The sequence below is a fragment of the Pagrus major genome, chromosome 13 (assembly GCF_040436345.1).
Source record: "Pagrus major chromosome 13, Pma_NU_1.0".
Classification (NCBI taxonomy): Eukaryota; Metazoa; Chordata; class Actinopteri; order Spariformes; family Sparidae; genus Pagrus; species Pagrus major.
The window spans coordinates 7,870,555-7,888,920 of NC_133227.1; the positions used below are offsets into that span (position 1 = coordinate 7,870,555).

Here is an 18,366-nt window from a genome sequence, read left to right on the forward strand (position 1 = left end):
AATATGTATTTTGGGGTGAAATGTCCCTTTAATGTGATCAGAGCTTTCCTCGTTCTTTTCAGCGACTTTCCCTCCATCACTCTGTCTTAATTTACAGAAATTCATTTTTAACGTTCTTATACTGTAGAAGTATAACAAATATAAACATAAATACAGCTGAGAGGCTCCACATGACAAACACCAACGGCATCATAATACCACCACTGCGCATAGATAGGGGAGCCACAACTGACATGAATTATTCTTGTTAATAAAAATTCATGAACATGTGTCTATGCATGTGTTTGCTTGTGTTTTTCTGAGTGTGTGTGTGCGTGGATTCTTGAGATGTTTCCAAAGCAGCAGCATTTATAGTGTATCGTCAGTCCTTATCTCTGTGACCAGAATATATTGAGGTAAGAGGCTTCCTGAAGGACAACCATGATTAAAACAAAATAGAATCAGGCTTATACAGATGTTTTGGCAACTATTTATTCAACAATTTTTATTTCATACATGAGAACGAACCTCTAAATTAAATATAATAAATCCCACAGACAATGGGAGAAAAACACCTCTGTTACGGTGCTAAATATCGAATGAAGCCCTCTCAGCACAGCTTGATATGAAACCCCTTATTTCACCAAGGTACATCAGAAGCTGAACTAACATGTGTGTCTAGCTCTAATCCTGATCTTTACTGTGGACATTCTGTATTTCGTGAGTGACTGACCGATATACATGAAGATGTGTGTCGCTACAAGGAAAACATAATGATAGAGGACAAAAGCATTTACCTGCTTACACACCATAAGCTAAAATCAGATAACACCGTGTATAAACACAACTTCTATCAACCTTGAAACTCATGATTATTTTGCAGCATATTTCTAAATATCAGTATTTCAAGTCAGTGATCATATCAAAAAACGGTTCCTTAAGCCTAATATCGCAATGACAGCAAGATGACAGAGTTACTGAAGAATCACTGAATAATTTTATTAACATTGTGATAATCTTAAAACTTAACAAGATACATGGTGTCAGCGTTCAGGAGCTAGCAGAGTGGGAAGTGCTCACAAACCCCCGTTTTTTAAGACAGAACACAAACAAACAGAAAAAGTCTCTAAATGAAATATATTCCTGAGATGCAAAAAAACAAAAAAAGATCCAAAACATCACTACATGCGATTGTGTCACATGTTGCTGCCATCACGTGACAATATGGACATTGGGCTGATTGATGCTAGTGTCAATATTGCAGAGGAACAAAGAAGTGCACTGAAGCTGAACTGTACAGCAAAGACACATGAAGGGTCAGAGGAGGACAGAGAGGACTGGACCGGGCTGTGTCATGCTATCATCACCGCTGTGGAGAATAAAACCATTAAAACAAAATGTAAACAAGAAGTATTTTAAACCTTTATCTTCCTATTCGGAGTTTCTAGCTGATATGGGCCTCTAATTTCCTGAAAATGGGGACAAATTGCGAGCGCAAACTTTTGCTAGTCTGATATTCTGTGACCAGAGGTGCTGCTGTGGCAGTGCAGTGTGGTGAATAGGCCGCAGCAGGATAAATGCATAATGCAGTACCAGCAGGTGGAGTTTGGACGAGCTTCTATAATCACCAATCACATGTGCTCGTCTCATCCCTCCTTTAAAGAAGCAGACAGGCAGGAGGAGGAGGAGGAGGAGGCTGAAGGAGGAAAGTGGAGGTGCAGAGTCGCAAGGCACAAAGAAACAGCTCCACAGATATTCACTGAAATCTTGTAATATGAAGTTATTTTATAAAATAGTGGTATCAGTGCACTTGGTCAACACCAACCGTGACTTGTAATAAAATGTGTTTCTGGTGCTTAATACAGGTAAACCCACACATGATTCCTGGCTGCAGGTGTTATCAACTGAGAGGAATCTTGATTCAGTCACCCGTGAATTTAAGCCATAAAAGCCTGCTCTAATCACATTAAAAGATGTATTTAACGTGCATTTAAGTCTGTTTTTGTGGGGGTTTGTACGGGTCTGCATGTGCCACCGCCAACATTCAGATCTTTTGGCAAGTACATGCCAAAATTACTGCCAGTATTGCGCTGCCTGATCTGCATAAACAAATAACGTCAGCTGCACTGCTCCCACCTTCAGTCAAAGAAAGTGGGTTCATTTGGACCGAACAGAGACAAATCTAAAAAATGAACTTGGATTTGGCACAGCGGCTACCATTAAAGTGCTCTTACTGTCTTGCCGCCTGTCTGAAATTAGAGGCCCATAATGTGGTGGGTATTAAAGGTGCAATATGTAGTTTCATGGGAGAAATTTTAATCAGAAGAAAAAAATCTTCACTGATCTTCAAACTCTCTTCGTAAACAAACTGACCTTAAAGAACAACACAATTTCACACTGTTTTACTTTGTTTATATGTGGCGGACCCTGCCACCTTTCTAGCCTCAAACAGTGTTCTGGGGACGTTATTTTCCTCTGAGAACAGCTTCTTTATTCAGTCATGGAAACATTAATATTTCTGAGTTTGTATTATTAGCTCATTAATATTGTAAATATTAAAATTCTGAGTTTGAATTTCTTTTACAAAACCACGTAGTGAACCTTTATCGGAACTGAAGTACGTTGGAAAGCAAGGCGGCAACAATTTTAAAGCTTAGTTTCAACCGACAACAACAACAAAGAAAAGAAATACGACTAAAATCTGACCCCAAGCTACAGTTGATTCTGTCATAGCAAAATAGTGCATGATGGTATGTGCCAGGCTGTTAGAATAACAAATTAAAAAAGATTCAGGTTTGGTCTAACTATCATCAAAAGCCATTTGCAACACATTAGCTCATTACTGCTCGTGTCAAAACAAATATTTACATGTGATTTTTTAGAAAGAAAAACAAAACACATTTCACCATTCACTAAGAAATACCCATCAAATTAGTCAGAGTGCATAATTCAGTAAATGGCACCTGTTTCATTTCTGATGCAAACACCTATTCATCGCTGCAGACCTGCTCATTTATGTTCAATTAATATAAAAACAGCCCGTGTCTCTGACTTCAGAATCAACAAAACGATTCCACCGCTCTCTTATTCCTAAAATGGATGCACCTGCGACAAAGCAACACAAAAAAAATTAAGACACAATTAAAATAACTAGATAGAAAAGTAAAAAAGAAAGACAAACAAGACATTACATCATTGTGATCTCTATACACACATGTGATACAGATGGTTCCTAATGACCAGAGCCAGTCTAGAACGCTTTAGTCTGGATCTACTGAAGGTTTGTGGTGACTGAAGTGCACTAAAATATGGAAACTGTGGCAAAACTTGCACTGCATTTTTAAAACACTTAATTATCCAAAATGTAATATGCAACCTAAATTTCTATACGTGAGGTGACTGATGTGATCGATCTACTGATTCCCAACTTGTGATTCATTCCAGCAGAGTTATAGCACCGACGAAAGACCTTACTCGCTGACCTTATTTGCATAATGTTGTAAATTGGCCATCCAATTGGTGACAGCTGGGCCCACTATTTTATTGCCCTTGGTAATAATTTGCTCCCTCTTAGTGGATTAGTGCCTTGCCTTTAAGTCTTTAGTTCCAGAGGCCACAGAGTTTATCGCTCTTTCACAGGAGAGTAAATCAGCCAAATTCCTGCAAACTGATGAAAGACGGACGGCAGGGATAAACGCAAGGAAACAGAAGTTGTTTACGAAGATGTGTTAAGTTCACTTCCGTTGCCTCCAACATGAAGGTAAAGTATCTTTTAATGCGTTTCAATTTGTATTTTGAGGATTTTGTGAAGACAAATGTATATTTTCTTAGAATTCCAATGTATAAGACACCATAATTATTTTTCCAGATTTCTTTCACAGAGTTTTGTAATTTTTTTTTTCGTTAAATCATTTTTTTTTTTTTTACACCAAATCCTTCTGATCTGTAGCAACAACGAGCACGCCACAAACACAAGAAGCCACTGTCTCAAACTTAAATTACAAACACTCTTCCACTGTGGTTCTCTCTTCTTAAATAACTTCAGTTCAAATAAATTAAACATGAAAAAGAACCAAACAAAAACATGCTAATGTGTATTACCAAAGTTTAGTTTTTCACACATTATATACATGCCTTGCGCCAAAACAAAATACATTTGTTTAAAAGTTTTTCCAATATGCAATGAAAAATGAAAAAAAGGAAATAGATAAGGTGGCTAATATACAAATTTGAAGGAATATGGGAATCCAGAATTTAACAGCAATTTTCACAATCAACCACAATTTAGCAGACACAATATACAGCAGGGAGCTTAGAACCATTTAAACCAAAAAATATTAGAAACATTTTCTTTTTATAAAAAACATGATTTAGCTTACATTTTCAAAAAGATGTACTGTGGTTATTTTTTTTATTTTTCCCAGAATTGAATCAAAGACAGCCTTATCATCTTTCCCGTTTGAATAGATGAACCCTCCCCAAGGCAATCTAGTTGTTGGCAAGGGAACACAGTTACTCATTCAGACATTTTTGTGCTTCTCTATTTGTCTTCATTTTTGTAGTTTTTTGGAAAGGAGGCCCCTGCAGATCTATGACCCAGCATTCACACACTATTTCCTTTTCTTTTTTTTTTTTTTTTTACTCTCTTGAAGACCCCATGAAATGGAAATGAAAGTTTAGTTCATGGAGAGTGGCTCTGAAAAATGGAAATAAGAAGAGCAGTAACAGCCCAGTCAGGGAAATGCTGGCATTTTATGTTCCTACAAACCAAGAATACAATCAAATTTCATACGTACCATATTAATGTTTTACAAAACATTTAATATGTTGTTTCATTACATGTATATGAGCTGACTTTCGTGACATTCAAGGAGGTTGGACGGATGGTGGCAATGTTGCAGCTGGGCAAGAATGCTGCCAAGCCAGAGACCACTGTTCAAGACTGCGTTTTGACATTTGTAAGCGTGAAAGGATTGGATGTTTTTAACGGAAGAATCAGGACAAAACCTTCTGCTTTTCCGAACCCTAACCAAGTGGTCCTTAAACCTCACCAGAGCACAAGAACAACATTGTCATAAGATAAAATGGAAAGTCGAACTTTAAGAAGAAACGTATCCGTGGTTTGTAGAAACATACGCTGCCAAAATGTAGGCCTAGTCCACAAGTACACAGGTATTCTTGTAAATGGCATAAAAAAAAAAAAATCTCTGTTCAGACGAGCACTTTAGCACCGCTTCAGAAATAATCTCCATCCATACTACCACACCTGAAAACACATATCTAATGGCCATTCGTGGCCACTGGGCATGCACGTGCCGTCGTAAACAGGAAGCAGAGAGTACACTCTGGTCAGTTGCTGAGTTACAGAAAAATACAGTGAACGAGACAGGGAAACGTGACTGCTCTTCACAGAATCAACATGGATAACTTGTCAGCAAAACATTGTCAGCAGCCGTTTTTGTCTCTCTTTTCCATCACTGCATTACCAGTGTCCGTTTGTGTCCTTCTCCATGTAACGTTGGACAATATAACATCCATTCCGTCAACATGCAAACTCAAATACTCCAATATCATCACAGATGCTCCTAGTTAACATTTGCTAATGATGCTACAAGCACTGATAATAATGTATGCCTGCATCATCGTTTCCTCAAACTCAGTTTAGTCTGTCCAGTGTTTCTAAATATCTTTCCCCTGGACGGAGTTTTCCGAAAGCTCTGTTTGCAGTGACCTAAAACGTCGTTGTATGTGTTTACAGAAGGCCAAACATGTAGAAAAATCTTCGTTTTAAGAAATCCCTGTGTACATGTGGACACGGCTCTAAAAGAGTAAGGAAAAGTCAATTAACACTAAATTCCCTGCACATGATGTAACTGTGCACTTGTTTCTATTTACTCCCAATGGTTCATTTCACATTTCACGGGGTCCCTTAAGACTCTAAATGATTCCGATGTGACACAAACATAAACAAAAATAATTCAAAGTGAAAAGCTAAACTCATTTCAATACAATTTATACAACTTTTAGAGAGAGGAGATTGACTCTTTCTGTACACCTGAACCCTTTATGTGAATCACAAACTACTGTAAGCTGTCAAGAGGACACTGAAGGTGTTTGTCGCTAAACTGCAGCCTGGACAGTGCAGGAATATACAGACAAAAAGTACATAGGGACAGCAGGTTTAGCAAATGGTTTTATATACTGGATTGAGTTTATTCGATGGAATGCTTCATCTAGCATCTTTGTGTATTCTCTGCTCTAAACAATACCACACTACCCTTTTATTACCCCTACCCTAGTAATGAAAATCATATTATACACTTATCTGACAAACCTTGCTACAGTGTTACACAAAACCTTCTTCTTATCTTACAAGGGTCCACTGTTTAATTACAAGTCTATTTAGAGGGGGACGGGGTCGGGGGGAGGTGGATCATCTAAAAGTACCATATTCAGTGTGATAGACATGTATAAGGCGTAAACAGCAAAGATTTTTCTCATTCAAATAATAAAAAAAAGACGCAATGCATAATCAAAAAGCTGTGAGCTAAGCAATGAAATGATGGCCCAGCGAACCATCTACGAAGCATTTACATTGCTACTGACAGACGATACATGAAGGCATTGACAGAAGTTCAATGGCGTCTGTATTTTTAGGCACCGTGTTGATGTGAGATATGATATGTGTTTGTGGACGTGTGTGAACAAAGGGGCGATATAGAAGTATGTGTCTGCTCGGAGGAAGGATGAACAAGGGCTCGATGTACGAAGCAGTCATGGTAGATATACAGACTTCCAGGCATTCATGTCAAAGATGAGGAACATTATGAGAAAGGGGACACCTTCAGCAGCACCGGCAAGCTGCCTGTGAACACCGGCTGCCAGAAAATAAAGAAGGAAATAAAGGACAAGATGTAAATGATAGAAATGGGCTCAACAAAGGCAATAATAGGAAAACACTTGGGGAACCTCTCTGTCTGTGGACTGCCTGCTGGTGCCACGTTGACACCACGGGGGCAGTGGTCGGAGGTGGAGAAGAAAAGGGGGAGACGGAGAGAGAGAAAAAGAGATACAGAGATTGAAAGGGGGGAGGGGAGAGAGCTGCACAGCTCCCCCTGCAGTCTAAATGAAGTATTCTTTCTTTTCTTCTGCATGTGCATGGTTGCCCTCAGCGTTGATGATGGCTGTGTCGGCGTCAGGTGCATCGTCCGCTCCTTTGGCCTCGTTTGTCAAGTACGTTCCTGAGGAAACGGAAAAACAAACTTATATCAAGGAAAACAAATACGGAGCAGCCCTGCATGGTGTTTGCTGCCCGAGGCGGAGAAAACACATCTGAAGACAACATCGGTAATGCTACATAATTCATGTGCAGTATTCTAAGAAGCAAGGATGGTACAGGATATGTAAATACAGCAGAGAGAACGTGTGTAAAAGTATGCATCAACAAACACTGTTTGTTCTCGGCACAGCAGTCGAGGCTTAAAGTTGCACATCCAAATAATGTGATGCAGCACTCAGTTTTAACTAAGGACTCAGTTTTGTTGCATCAGTGTTGGAAACTGACCATTCACTGCGACCCCTAGGCTTTATACCCTTATTTTTTTTCTATTTTTAGAAGAGTCACTACATGTATTACCCATGAATGCCACATATTGTTATTTTCAATTTGCATGAGAGTTGTACCCTACATGTTTTAGGACAGTTTTAAGTACCAGAGAGAGCACTCTTGCGCAAACTGGACTTTGTTATTTGGAGCACTGTTGGATTATAGCGTTCAGAGTTCTGCACTCTGTCTGAGGAGACGGGGCAGCAGAGCCCCAAGAGCAGTTAGTGTCTCACAAACAGCTGGAACGGCAATCCTAGCTAAAGCAACCATGGACTGAGTAAAGGAGTAGTTTTGTTTTTCTGAATTTACTTTAGAGGTGCTGGTCATTGTGAAAGGTTTACGTTAATTAACTAATTTACATAAGACCAGGCATGTGACTCAAGTCTTTCAGTCCTAGTCTCAAGTACATCCCAAGTCAGTTTTTCTGGGGCAAGAAAAATCCTTAGTCAAGTCACTTTTTCCCCAACCAAGACACTGTAGTCAGACCACCAGTATCCAGTCTGTGTAAAGAGAAAAGATAAGGTACAAGTACCTGTCTAATAATGATATTATTGACAGATTTATCTCACCTGTTCAAAAATAATGACAAAGAAATACATTTTTATGATGTATTTAATAATTGATATTCAGTTAAACTAACATAGTCAAACAATAAATGAATAATTTATAAAAGCTTATTTATTTCTTGATTTCCTCTCAATCAATAACCCATCCCTTCTAAGTGTGAAATACTGACAATTAAAAAACTAAAAATCATGTCTGAAAACATTCATTAGAATCATGGACTAAGTCAAGTCCCCATTAGTTAACATCCAAGTCCAAGTCAAGTCTCAAGTAATTTATTTTCTGTCCAGTCAAGTTACAAGTCATCAAATCACAATGACCTGAGTCATGAGTCCACATCTCTGCATTAGACAAGCAGATATTTAACTAATTTGTTCGAGGTGAATTGTTAGATAAATGGAGAACCTTTGGTTAGATATGGCATTACTGGCTAACTTTAACCATTAACACTAACCATTAACCTAGAAATGGCCTACTCGTTAATTAATACAGAAAGAGCACGCCTTACTTCTTTTGTTGTCGAGTCTCAGATTAGATTGACAGTGCAGCACGAAAACCACTGGTATTATAGGTTTTTGAGACTCTTGTTGTTGTTACTTCTACATATTTGGGGGATACAAATACTCTTAGTTTTGGAACTTGAGTGGTTATAATGCTCCAGGCGATGTAAATAGGAAGTGTAATGCCACCATGGATGGATTCAGTGAGTTACGCGGCGGGCAACAACTCGGGCCCTTTTTTTATAGACTAGACTTATTACATTAGATTTAGGCGAGATTGGCACTAAAACAAGTATGCTGAACTAGCTATTAGCAGTTTCTGATTGCATTTTACCCCCGGATGTTCAGGCAGCTACCACTGGATTACTTTTATACAAAAAACAATACAAAAAAACAAATGTGATGATTCTCAGGCTGAGGGGTTGTAAGGAGCACTTCTCTCTATGATTTCTAATATGATATTAATACTCAAAACAAACACAATGAACACAAAAAATAACCAAGCGAGTCTTGTGTGTGCACTACTGGCTTCAGTCTGTGTGTGCAGGACTTCAGCCTTCATTCTTTTTTTTCACCTCTGCAGGCATGTCCTAAAATTTGTCACTTGGGAATTGGGGAAGGACTCTCAGGTGTAATGGGACAGGTACAACATGCTCCACTAGTTCCATAAGCCTTGAGAGACTCAGGTCTGGTCCACTGTGGTTTTACCTTTATGCCTGGCCAGGTATCTTCCCAGAACAATGATTAAACACAGGGTGACAAAGACCACTACGGCCACCACTCCTCCGATCAAGGCATGGTCAGTGCTGTGCTGCCCCACAGCGTTGGGATCTGAGGAGAGACGGAGACACAGACAAAAAGAGCAGATGAAGGCGTCGGTTGGCGAGGTGAGGGAGCGAGGGCAGAGGAACAGCAAAAGACAGACAATACAAAACAGGGCAAGGAGGAAAAAGAAGATTATTTCCAGCTCGTTCCTGCTCTAATGAGCTGCTGTCATTCCTCTCTCCTTTCACATCATGCAGTCGGAGCAGAGCTGCCTCGCTCTCTGAGAATAATAAAATGAGAGAGGGGGAGAGGGAGAGAGACGGACACCATGTTGACACAAAGAGCAGCTACAGGCAGACACACATTCGCCCTGCAAAATGAAGGAAAAAGAGAATGAAAGAGGGACTTGGAGAAAAGAAGTGAATTATTCAGGATCACCTCTCCCACGGTGCCGCAGGAGTCCCCAACATGCAAACCGGGGCGGCAGTGGAGGAGCAGTACACAGTAAATAAATCATCAGACAGAAAATAAAAAAGAAAGATCAATCTTTTTCTCTTTCTTGGGGAAGAAGGATTGTTGTTAGGAAAATGAATTGTCTGTAAGAGAGTTGCTACAGGTCCCTAGGTGTTGAAAAAAGCAGTCGAAATGATAGCAGAGTCCCGAAGATCGAAGAAATCTGCATGGTGAGGCTGCAAAGACCCATCAAAGGTTTCCCTTGACTTCTACAATAGCTCATTTCCATTTTTCCCCTTTTTTTCTCCACAAAGTCTGGCTTGCAGGCTTTTCAAGGTAAAAGTAGGGACGTGACACTGACGCCATCCACTGTATTAAAAAAACGTCGACGCTGACGCAGTGAGGGTGATGGGTAACGGAATAGCCTGTATTATTCATATCAGTCCATGACACCTGAGAAATTAGCACTCATCTCATTATCCTCCTCTGACTGCCAGGCCATGCCACATACAACCCTGTCACTTTGTGTGTGTATGTGGGCTGGTGATAGTTAGAATATGGCAGTGTCAGAGCAGGTCAAAGCAGTGATAGACGGCTGGTTTAGACACACAGCACACGTCCTATATTGACACTGTTTCTCTTCAGTATTCTCCTTTTCTTTCTGTGTCCGCCCATGTGGCCAAATTGAACAGCTGGCTCGCTCTCGCTCCATAACTCTCCATGGTCCGAGTGACCGGGCCGTCACACTTCACCGCCTCCCAGTGGACAAACACACTCTCATTCCGACACACACACACACACAGGCGTGTGTAGCGTGGTTTCACTGTGCTGCAGTTCTGCTTGGTCAGTGGAGCAGACAGTAGAGGAATGTTCCCCTGGCACGGCCCAGCAGGGCGAGGACTCGAGGCGTTTAGTTACACACATGGCTGTGTCTCTTCACCTCTATCTGTCAGGACAGTGAGTGTTTTTTACCGACACACACACACACACACACACACACACACACACACACACACACACACACACACACACACACACACACACACACACACACTGTCCTGCTGCTGCGCCTCAGTCTGGCTGTTACAACCCAGTGCAGGCACAAACAAGCCATGACCATACAGTGGACTGTATGTCTGTCTATACAGTACTACACACTCTGGCCATGCAGTATGCTGGTGTCACTTCCAAGAGGCTGGGCTGTAAGTCAAATCCCTCGACAGAGCATGTTGTCTGTGCTGCATCACTTCCTTAAAGGAGTACGGCACCAAAAATCTGTCTCGTGAGCAGAATTTATGTACTTTCCGCTGCGAGGGGTCCCTCAATCAAAACAAGACATAAGTAGGGTGGGATCATGGGAGTGGTCAACCACCACTGCTGATGAAAATCTAAGTGACTCAGATGGAAATATTCACAGACGAGTTAAAGCTTTATACATGTTATGGAAGTGATGGCGACAGGTGACCAAATGATTACATTACCTGGAATCAAATGAGGATTTCTCTGGGTCTGAACATTGTCAGAAAGATTTAAGATAATGTAAGTACACAATTCAACAAAATCAATAATCAAAGTCTTGTCGTATTTAGACGTCTTGATGCAGGAATGTTACATATTACATCTTTAAGAATATGTGTCAGAGGTATCAGTACATAATCTGGGATAATTCACTTTTTTTCACTGTTAATTTATACCTTCAGTATGTTCCAAACACTCCACAACATTGCTAATTGCACCACTTAAGAGACACATGCCATCACCTCCTCATAGCTTCAAAGCTCCACCAGAAGTAGCATACTTAGTGATTTATTGGCAAAGTGGCAATTGTTTTCCAAATACTGAGTATATGGTTTGAAGCTGATTATGCTGCAGTCGTGATTTGAGAAGTTTCTACAGATGTTTTAATGTAATGCTTTTTTTTGTGGGGGCCGTGACTTGCATCACCAATTTGTAGCTACTATAAATCAAGTCTGACTACCGCAGTTGTTTTTCAAGGAGCTTGCTACACAACTCCTCCGATTTCACCCGTCAAAGTCTGTTTACAGGTCTTAAGGAGTACTATGTGTAAAAATAGTTGTATCAAGCCTTTTCTGGCTCTAGAGAGAGCTGTGTAAAGTCAGATTGATCGCCTCAAGTGATGTCAGTGTTGGTTGGGTCTGAAGACTTCAAGTTTGAAGATGAAGAAAGTCTAGGGGGTGAGAAGTTTAAAATAAGTGAGCTTAGCTCTATAGCCTGCTCCTCATTTCTGCTGGAGGCCAGCAGCTCAAGGCTACAATAGCTGCTGACAGACAGGAATCCCTGACTGAACTGTCAGCGGTCGAGTTGTGTTGTGGTTATTGTATGATCCAGGTTTTGACAATGAAGAAGAACACGTGAAAAAAGATACCATCCCCTTAGCTACATCATTTAAATCTTTAAAAAAACAAATACAAAACTGTCCATCGTGAGTCCGACAGCGGTGGAATACTACTTTAAAGCACCATTGAAGCCAAAGGGTATTTGATACAGTACTATATTTTTATTGGAGTATTCACTTAACTCATGAAGCAACAGAAGCCTGTGACATAAATTCATCATAACTTACAGCGTGTAAATACTTTCCATTTGAGTGACCGCAAAACATGGTTCATCTATTGTGTTCTTATGTATTCTGTTCTGGTCCGCTGCTACTCACAGAAGGAGAAAAATACAACAAGGGTGTGCGAAGACACAGAGAAAGGAAATGAAAAAATACAGATTGATGGACAGGAAAAGGCTGAAATTTCAGCTGGAGCAAGACGGAAAAAATGAAAGGCGACAAGAAAAAGAGGGATCTAGAGAGGAGGGTTATACATTTTTATGGGTCCAAAACACATTATCTTTTAATAAGGGCACATACATTCTTCTCTGTGTGATTTAATATGGGAGCGTGGCAGAGCAAACTCCTCTTTTAATATTTATAACACTCTCCTTGTCGCCTGGCTAGCGAGTTGGGCTTGTTTAATAAATTAAAGGGGTTCAGGGCTCCTGTGAGCCACTGCTTGGCCAGACTGAACCAAAAGTGTTACTCTTTAACTGGCCTAAAACTCCACATCTTATCTGTTTCACTGATGCTGGGTTACCATGGAAGGATATGTGATATTGATACTTTGTGGGTTTTAAAAAGGATGTTTCAAGGATGAAAATGTAATTTAGAGTCATAATATCTGGTCAGATTAAATTACATTAATCATTACATTTCTGGAAGGAATGTAAATTATACCGTACTTCAAAATAAAAGCATGTGTGGCTGCTGTGTTCATGACTGAAATGTGACTAAACTAAGCAATCATTAGTCCTTGACTGGTTCCAAAAAGGTGGCATATAGATTTGGAAATGATGTGCAAAGGAACATTATTAGTTCAAGTGAAAGCTAAAATATTCCATCAAAGGCTCAGCTGGAAGGAAATGATGAGCATACAAGAAAAGCTGCACCCCCTCTTTAAATCAGATCATCACCATCGTTATACCAGCCTGATCTGACTTTAATTTCTGCAAAATCATACTTCAAGCGATTAACTCTAGTTTCCTTTACATCCATAAAAATGTGAAGGGGTAGTCTATTAAAAATCTACTGTAAGGAGGAAGCTAAATGGAGCGGTTGGGCAATTTGAATATCAAAAAGTTTGCCTTGATGATACTTCACTGTCCTTAAATTGACAAAGAAGATCTGTCTGTAGAAGATAAACACAAATGTAAGATCATTTGCTAAATCATCTGAAGCTGTAATAAGGATATACCAGTAAATTTGTCTATATTCGTTTTTTCTTTCAAACAGCGTTGTCTGAATGAGAAAATAAACTGAACATAACATGACACAAATTTCTACTCCTGCCTATCTGGAAAGTATTGTTACAGCATCTCTTGGGCCTGACACCCCACCATGCCTCTGCACTGCCTTTCATCTAAAGTCATTTTTAAATGAACGATCTCAAATGATCAGACGCAGCATCCTTGAATCCATCACATCAATATGCAACTCAAGTGACCTCTCCATACTGTGGATTAACATACATCTCCATCTCCCTATTATTATTTTAATATCAAAATTCATCCCTACGGATATATTTTTCTTCCTTTGGATTACACTTTTTCCTCCCTCTATCTTAGATAGACCAGTATGACGCAATGGGTTCAGTTGCTCAGATCAATAAAGCAGCAGCTAGCTTAAGCATGAGCTTACACAGCTGCAGTGTCCTTGTGTCTGTGATGTGGGTCAGAAAATCTTTGGGTGTGAGCATATCACTGTGCTAAAGTAGACAATACGAGTTTGCATTAACAAGAAGTTAGATTAGAGGAGGTACACTGCAAAATCTCTGGTAGCCCTGGAAGGTGAGGTGGACTTTTTTTTGCTGTTAATATGATTTTTCATGTGAATTTATTAGATAATGACTCTTATGTAAGATATGGCCTGATTACCTGAAATAAACTGTGACCAAACATTAGAAACCAAATAAATAAAACCTCTAATGGCATAAAAACACTGCATATTACATCATTAAATGTGAAACGTAATGAGACACATATTACTCGGCATTACTTCTGCTGCAGTGAAAGTTAGAGACGCTACAGAGAGAGTGCCTGCAAACAGAGAGAAAGTAAAGGAGAGAAAGTGGTGAAAAGTGCCTGCAGACTTCGCTTGTTCGATGAGTCAATTATGCCCAACTTTTTGGCTGAGACTGGAATTCACCAATCTGCATCTAATGCTAGCTCTACTGCCAAGATGAAAGAGTCCCTGGAGGCTGTAGCGGAGGGCCGAAAGACACATGCGCGTACACTCTTGAATGAATGCACCCATGCATGTGAGATAGTCAGAAAGACAGAAACGAGGAGACGCTACTGAGACATGTGTGTGTGTGTGTGTGTGTGTGTGTGTGTGTGTCCTTGCACATTATTGCTTGCTGGGTCAGAGTGGATTAATTAGATTCTGAAAACAAATTACTTCTGCTAATCATTCAATAAAGCCCACACGTGGACTTGGACACTATCTTGAATATTCAACAACCTCCGTCTCTCTTCTCCGAATGAAAAGAAATTGTGGTCAGCAGGGTAACAGCATGAAGTTATAAGCAAAGCCAGATAATTAATCATATGAATTCATTAAGTCTCATGCAGGAATCAATCTATCACAACAGCTCGATGTTTGGCAAAATCCATAACCTCTTCAAAACAGCAATAAGATACAACCAAGGAAGATGCAGAGAGATGTCATCATTGTCAGACCTGTGCTTACTTAAAGGTACCACATGTCGGATCCATACCCTAAACCAATAGAGGGCAGCACATCATAGAGAAACCGCTAACTGCTGCTAACTGTACCTACCATTAGGTAGTTAACTCAGTTAGCTGTGCAGCCAGCGGTCTGTACTGGGAGCTCGGCGCAGCAGGGGAATTATGACGTTTACACTGCTAGCACAGAAGCTAGCTGGTTATCTCTGCAACAATACATAGAAGTTGCAACATCAAAACTGTTATTTCTTAAATTCTTTTGATAATTTTAACATTTTTGAATGAATAAATTCTTACATATTGCACCTTTAAAAGGTCTAGGTATTATATAAATGGTATAGCGCTAAAGCAACTGAAAAATATGCACAGGCCGTATACAAAAACTGCCTTTAAAGGAGCCGTCAGGCCCTCTGTAAGGTTGTGATGTCACAACTATACAGTCACCGCCCACAGCCATGCCCCCAGCAGAGCTGATGCAAAAATACAGTGGCTGTTTCCTGCTCATTCCTGTGAGAGCTGACCAATCATAGAAGACTGGGCTTTTTGGGAGGGGGCCTTAAAGAGACAGACACTAAAATGGAGCGTTCAGACAGAGGGTGAATAGAGGTGCTGCAGCAGTGGACTGTTTTAGTAAAATAATGTGTTTTTTGAACATTTGAAGATGACAACATTTTGGAGTAGACTTTCAAAATAAAGTATGGACCGGAAAATGAGCAAAATATGGGACCCTTAATCACAACTATATTACTCCATTGTGTGAGCCATCTGCAGAAGAACAGTAGCAGAAACAGAAGCCCACACAGAAATGAGTGATCATGGAGGAAGCAAGTTGCTACCACAAGCCCAACAATCCCCTGAGGGTGACAAGCAGTGAAAAATTAATAAAGGACCAAATAAAACGCTAATGTCAACAAATGAAAATTGTTGATTGCCTCAACTGTGCGTGTGCACGTGTGTGCACAGAGTGCTTCTTCAAGATTGCTGAAAGTGTCCCCTGCCATTGAGATTTAATGAATAGAAGGGCTATTACATGTAATTCATAACACTAGCCCCAGGATCTAATGATTTCTCCTTTTCTGTTCTACACTTTATTCCAAATTGTTGCTATAATTCTTCCCCAAAGCGAGTTAATGTGACAGGTCATCAATAATAATTGCCCAGCAATAAGTGGAAAGACCTTTGCATTATGTTTTAATTTCTCCTGTGATCCTCAGCTTTATGCTGCAGAGTGAAGGGTGAGAAAATGGAGAGAGGATGGTCGGTACTTTTCGATATTTAACCAATGCCCGACCCCCGCGGGGATGCTGCAACCCCAACCTAGCCCTTCCGAATTAAACACAGCAACCAATCAGCTGCCCTGGACACTTGCCCTCAAGAAAATATGTCTTTTACTCATCATATGGCCTAACCTGTGCCCTCCATTTAAAACAAGATCAATAGCAATGGAATAAAGCAGGCACAGATCCCTACGTGGAATAAAAATAGTCCCTTCCCTTATTGAGTTTTCACAAAAGGTTGGTCCTCAGTCTAAGGCAGCTTCAATAGGTGAGTGTGAGGTTAAAGACATAAAACATTGCCTGAGGAGTAGAAGCTGCCCTTTTAATTCTAAATAATTTGTAACAGGAGTGATTCATATTTCAACAGTCTCCTTAAATTTGAAAAGGACATTATCAAGCAGTTTGAGTAATCTGTCTCATTTGTGTTTGGTTTTGATTTCACCTTTAGCCCATCAATTCTGTACTGCGAGTTTTCTTATTAATTTGAAATTTCTTATTAAAGCTAAGTATTAAATATTTTATAATATCTTGTAATCTAAGTTTTTAATAATACTGCTGTATACGTGACCTCTGGCATATACTGTAGCTTGTGTTTTGTAGCTTCGTCTTTTTGTTTGAGAACTAAACAAATGCAAACTTTTGATATGCAGGCTAATCTCCTTAAAGTATTTGTAAGAACCGATTAAGTGGATTGTTTATTTTCCAATGTTGATAACTCTATGAAGCAAATCCCAATGGTTTCATCCTCTTGGATAGCTCATTAAGACAGCAGCTCTGATCGAGGCAAATGAACAGTTTGAGGCAATTATTTTAAACTTTGCAGATATATACCATACCTATTGTGATTTTACATTAACAAAAGATGTGTGTTCCCCTACTCCTGCTTTCTAATATATCTCAAAATATCTTCAGAGGTAAAACAAAAGTGGTTTTGCATGTTGTTGTTTATGGCAGAGGTTTGATCTCCAGTCCCTGAGAGAGAAACCCTCAGGTGAGGTCATTACTGTTGCCTAAAACAGCAGCTAATTTAAAGATTAGTGGGTTGAGCCTCAGCATAGATCGCTTGGCTCAATTCTCAGGAAGCCGGGTTAAGAGTGGTCCTGTTTTAATGTATTACCTTTCATATGCAGCTTTTTGGCCAGCGCTCACTTGAAAAGGGGAGAAAGCTCAGACTAATCCCAACTTTTGAACCCTGACCAATCCCCTGCCTCTGCTCCTGAATTCTCCTTGAGTGTGTAGTCACTGCGATCAACTTCAAGAGGAGAAGAAAGATCCCTTTGTGTTTAAAATCACCATAAAAACCATGACAGTTGGGGATTAACCTCCTCTGGTCCCCATTGACAGTTAAAACCTCAGGTAGGAACACCATTTAGCAATATCTTCCAAGTCATAGTATACACTTTGATTAAGAGTCTAAAGGCTGTTGGTGCTTTTCTTTGCTTATGCCTTTTGTTCCTCTCAGGGATCATCGAATGGAGCAAAGAAAAGACTTTTACTCTGCAGGAGGTAGATGGATATAATTTCAGTTCTTCTGTCTTCTCCACTGGCAGAGACACTAGGCATGAATAATTGCTGTCTTCTCGGCACTGGGCCCCTTTTTCTGTGGCAATATCAGGCTACTGGGGGCTGGGGTTGGCCACACGAATGCTGATTATGAGAAGCGAATAGTAAATATTTTAAACACCAAAGAAACCCCTGCGCATGATTCAACCTTTCAGCTTCCCAAGGTCAAAGCTAATTTGCAAGCCATGGAAAAGCATTTGGCAAATTTTAGAGAACTCACCACTGGTGGTGGTGGTGGTGGTGGGGGGAGGGAGAGTGCATGTGTGTGTGTTCGTGGCAAGGGGGGTCTGATGACATTGCATAGACCTCTGATACTTAGCGAAAGAGTTATTATAGCCATTAAGGCTGGCTGGGCTACTGAAGCAGTGTGTGTGTTGGGCATACATGCCAGCACTTCATTAATAAAGTGAAT

At 40.1% G+C, this 18,366-nt stretch overlaps 1 protein-coding gene across 2 annotated transcripts in view; it reads right to left on the reverse strand.

Annotated features, from left to right (window-relative positions):
• Positions 1 to 953: 953 nt before the first annotated feature.
• Positions 954 to 18,366, reverse strand: part of cadm2a (cell adhesion molecule 2a) — a 242,838-nt gene continuing 225,425 nt past the window's right edge. For both annotated transcript variants that reach the window (XM_073479019.1, XM_073479017.1), the window contains 2 exons: positions 9,358 to 9,480; positions 954 to 7,220 (listed from right to left, as the gene is read on the reverse strand). In XM_073479019.1, coding sequence (XP_073335120.1) covers positions 7,102 to 7,220; positions 9,358 to 9,480 — 242 coding nt within the window. In that variant the 3' untranslated portion in view covers positions 954 to 7,101. The remainder of the gene's footprint in view (positions 7,221 to 9,357; positions 9,481 to 18,366) is intronic.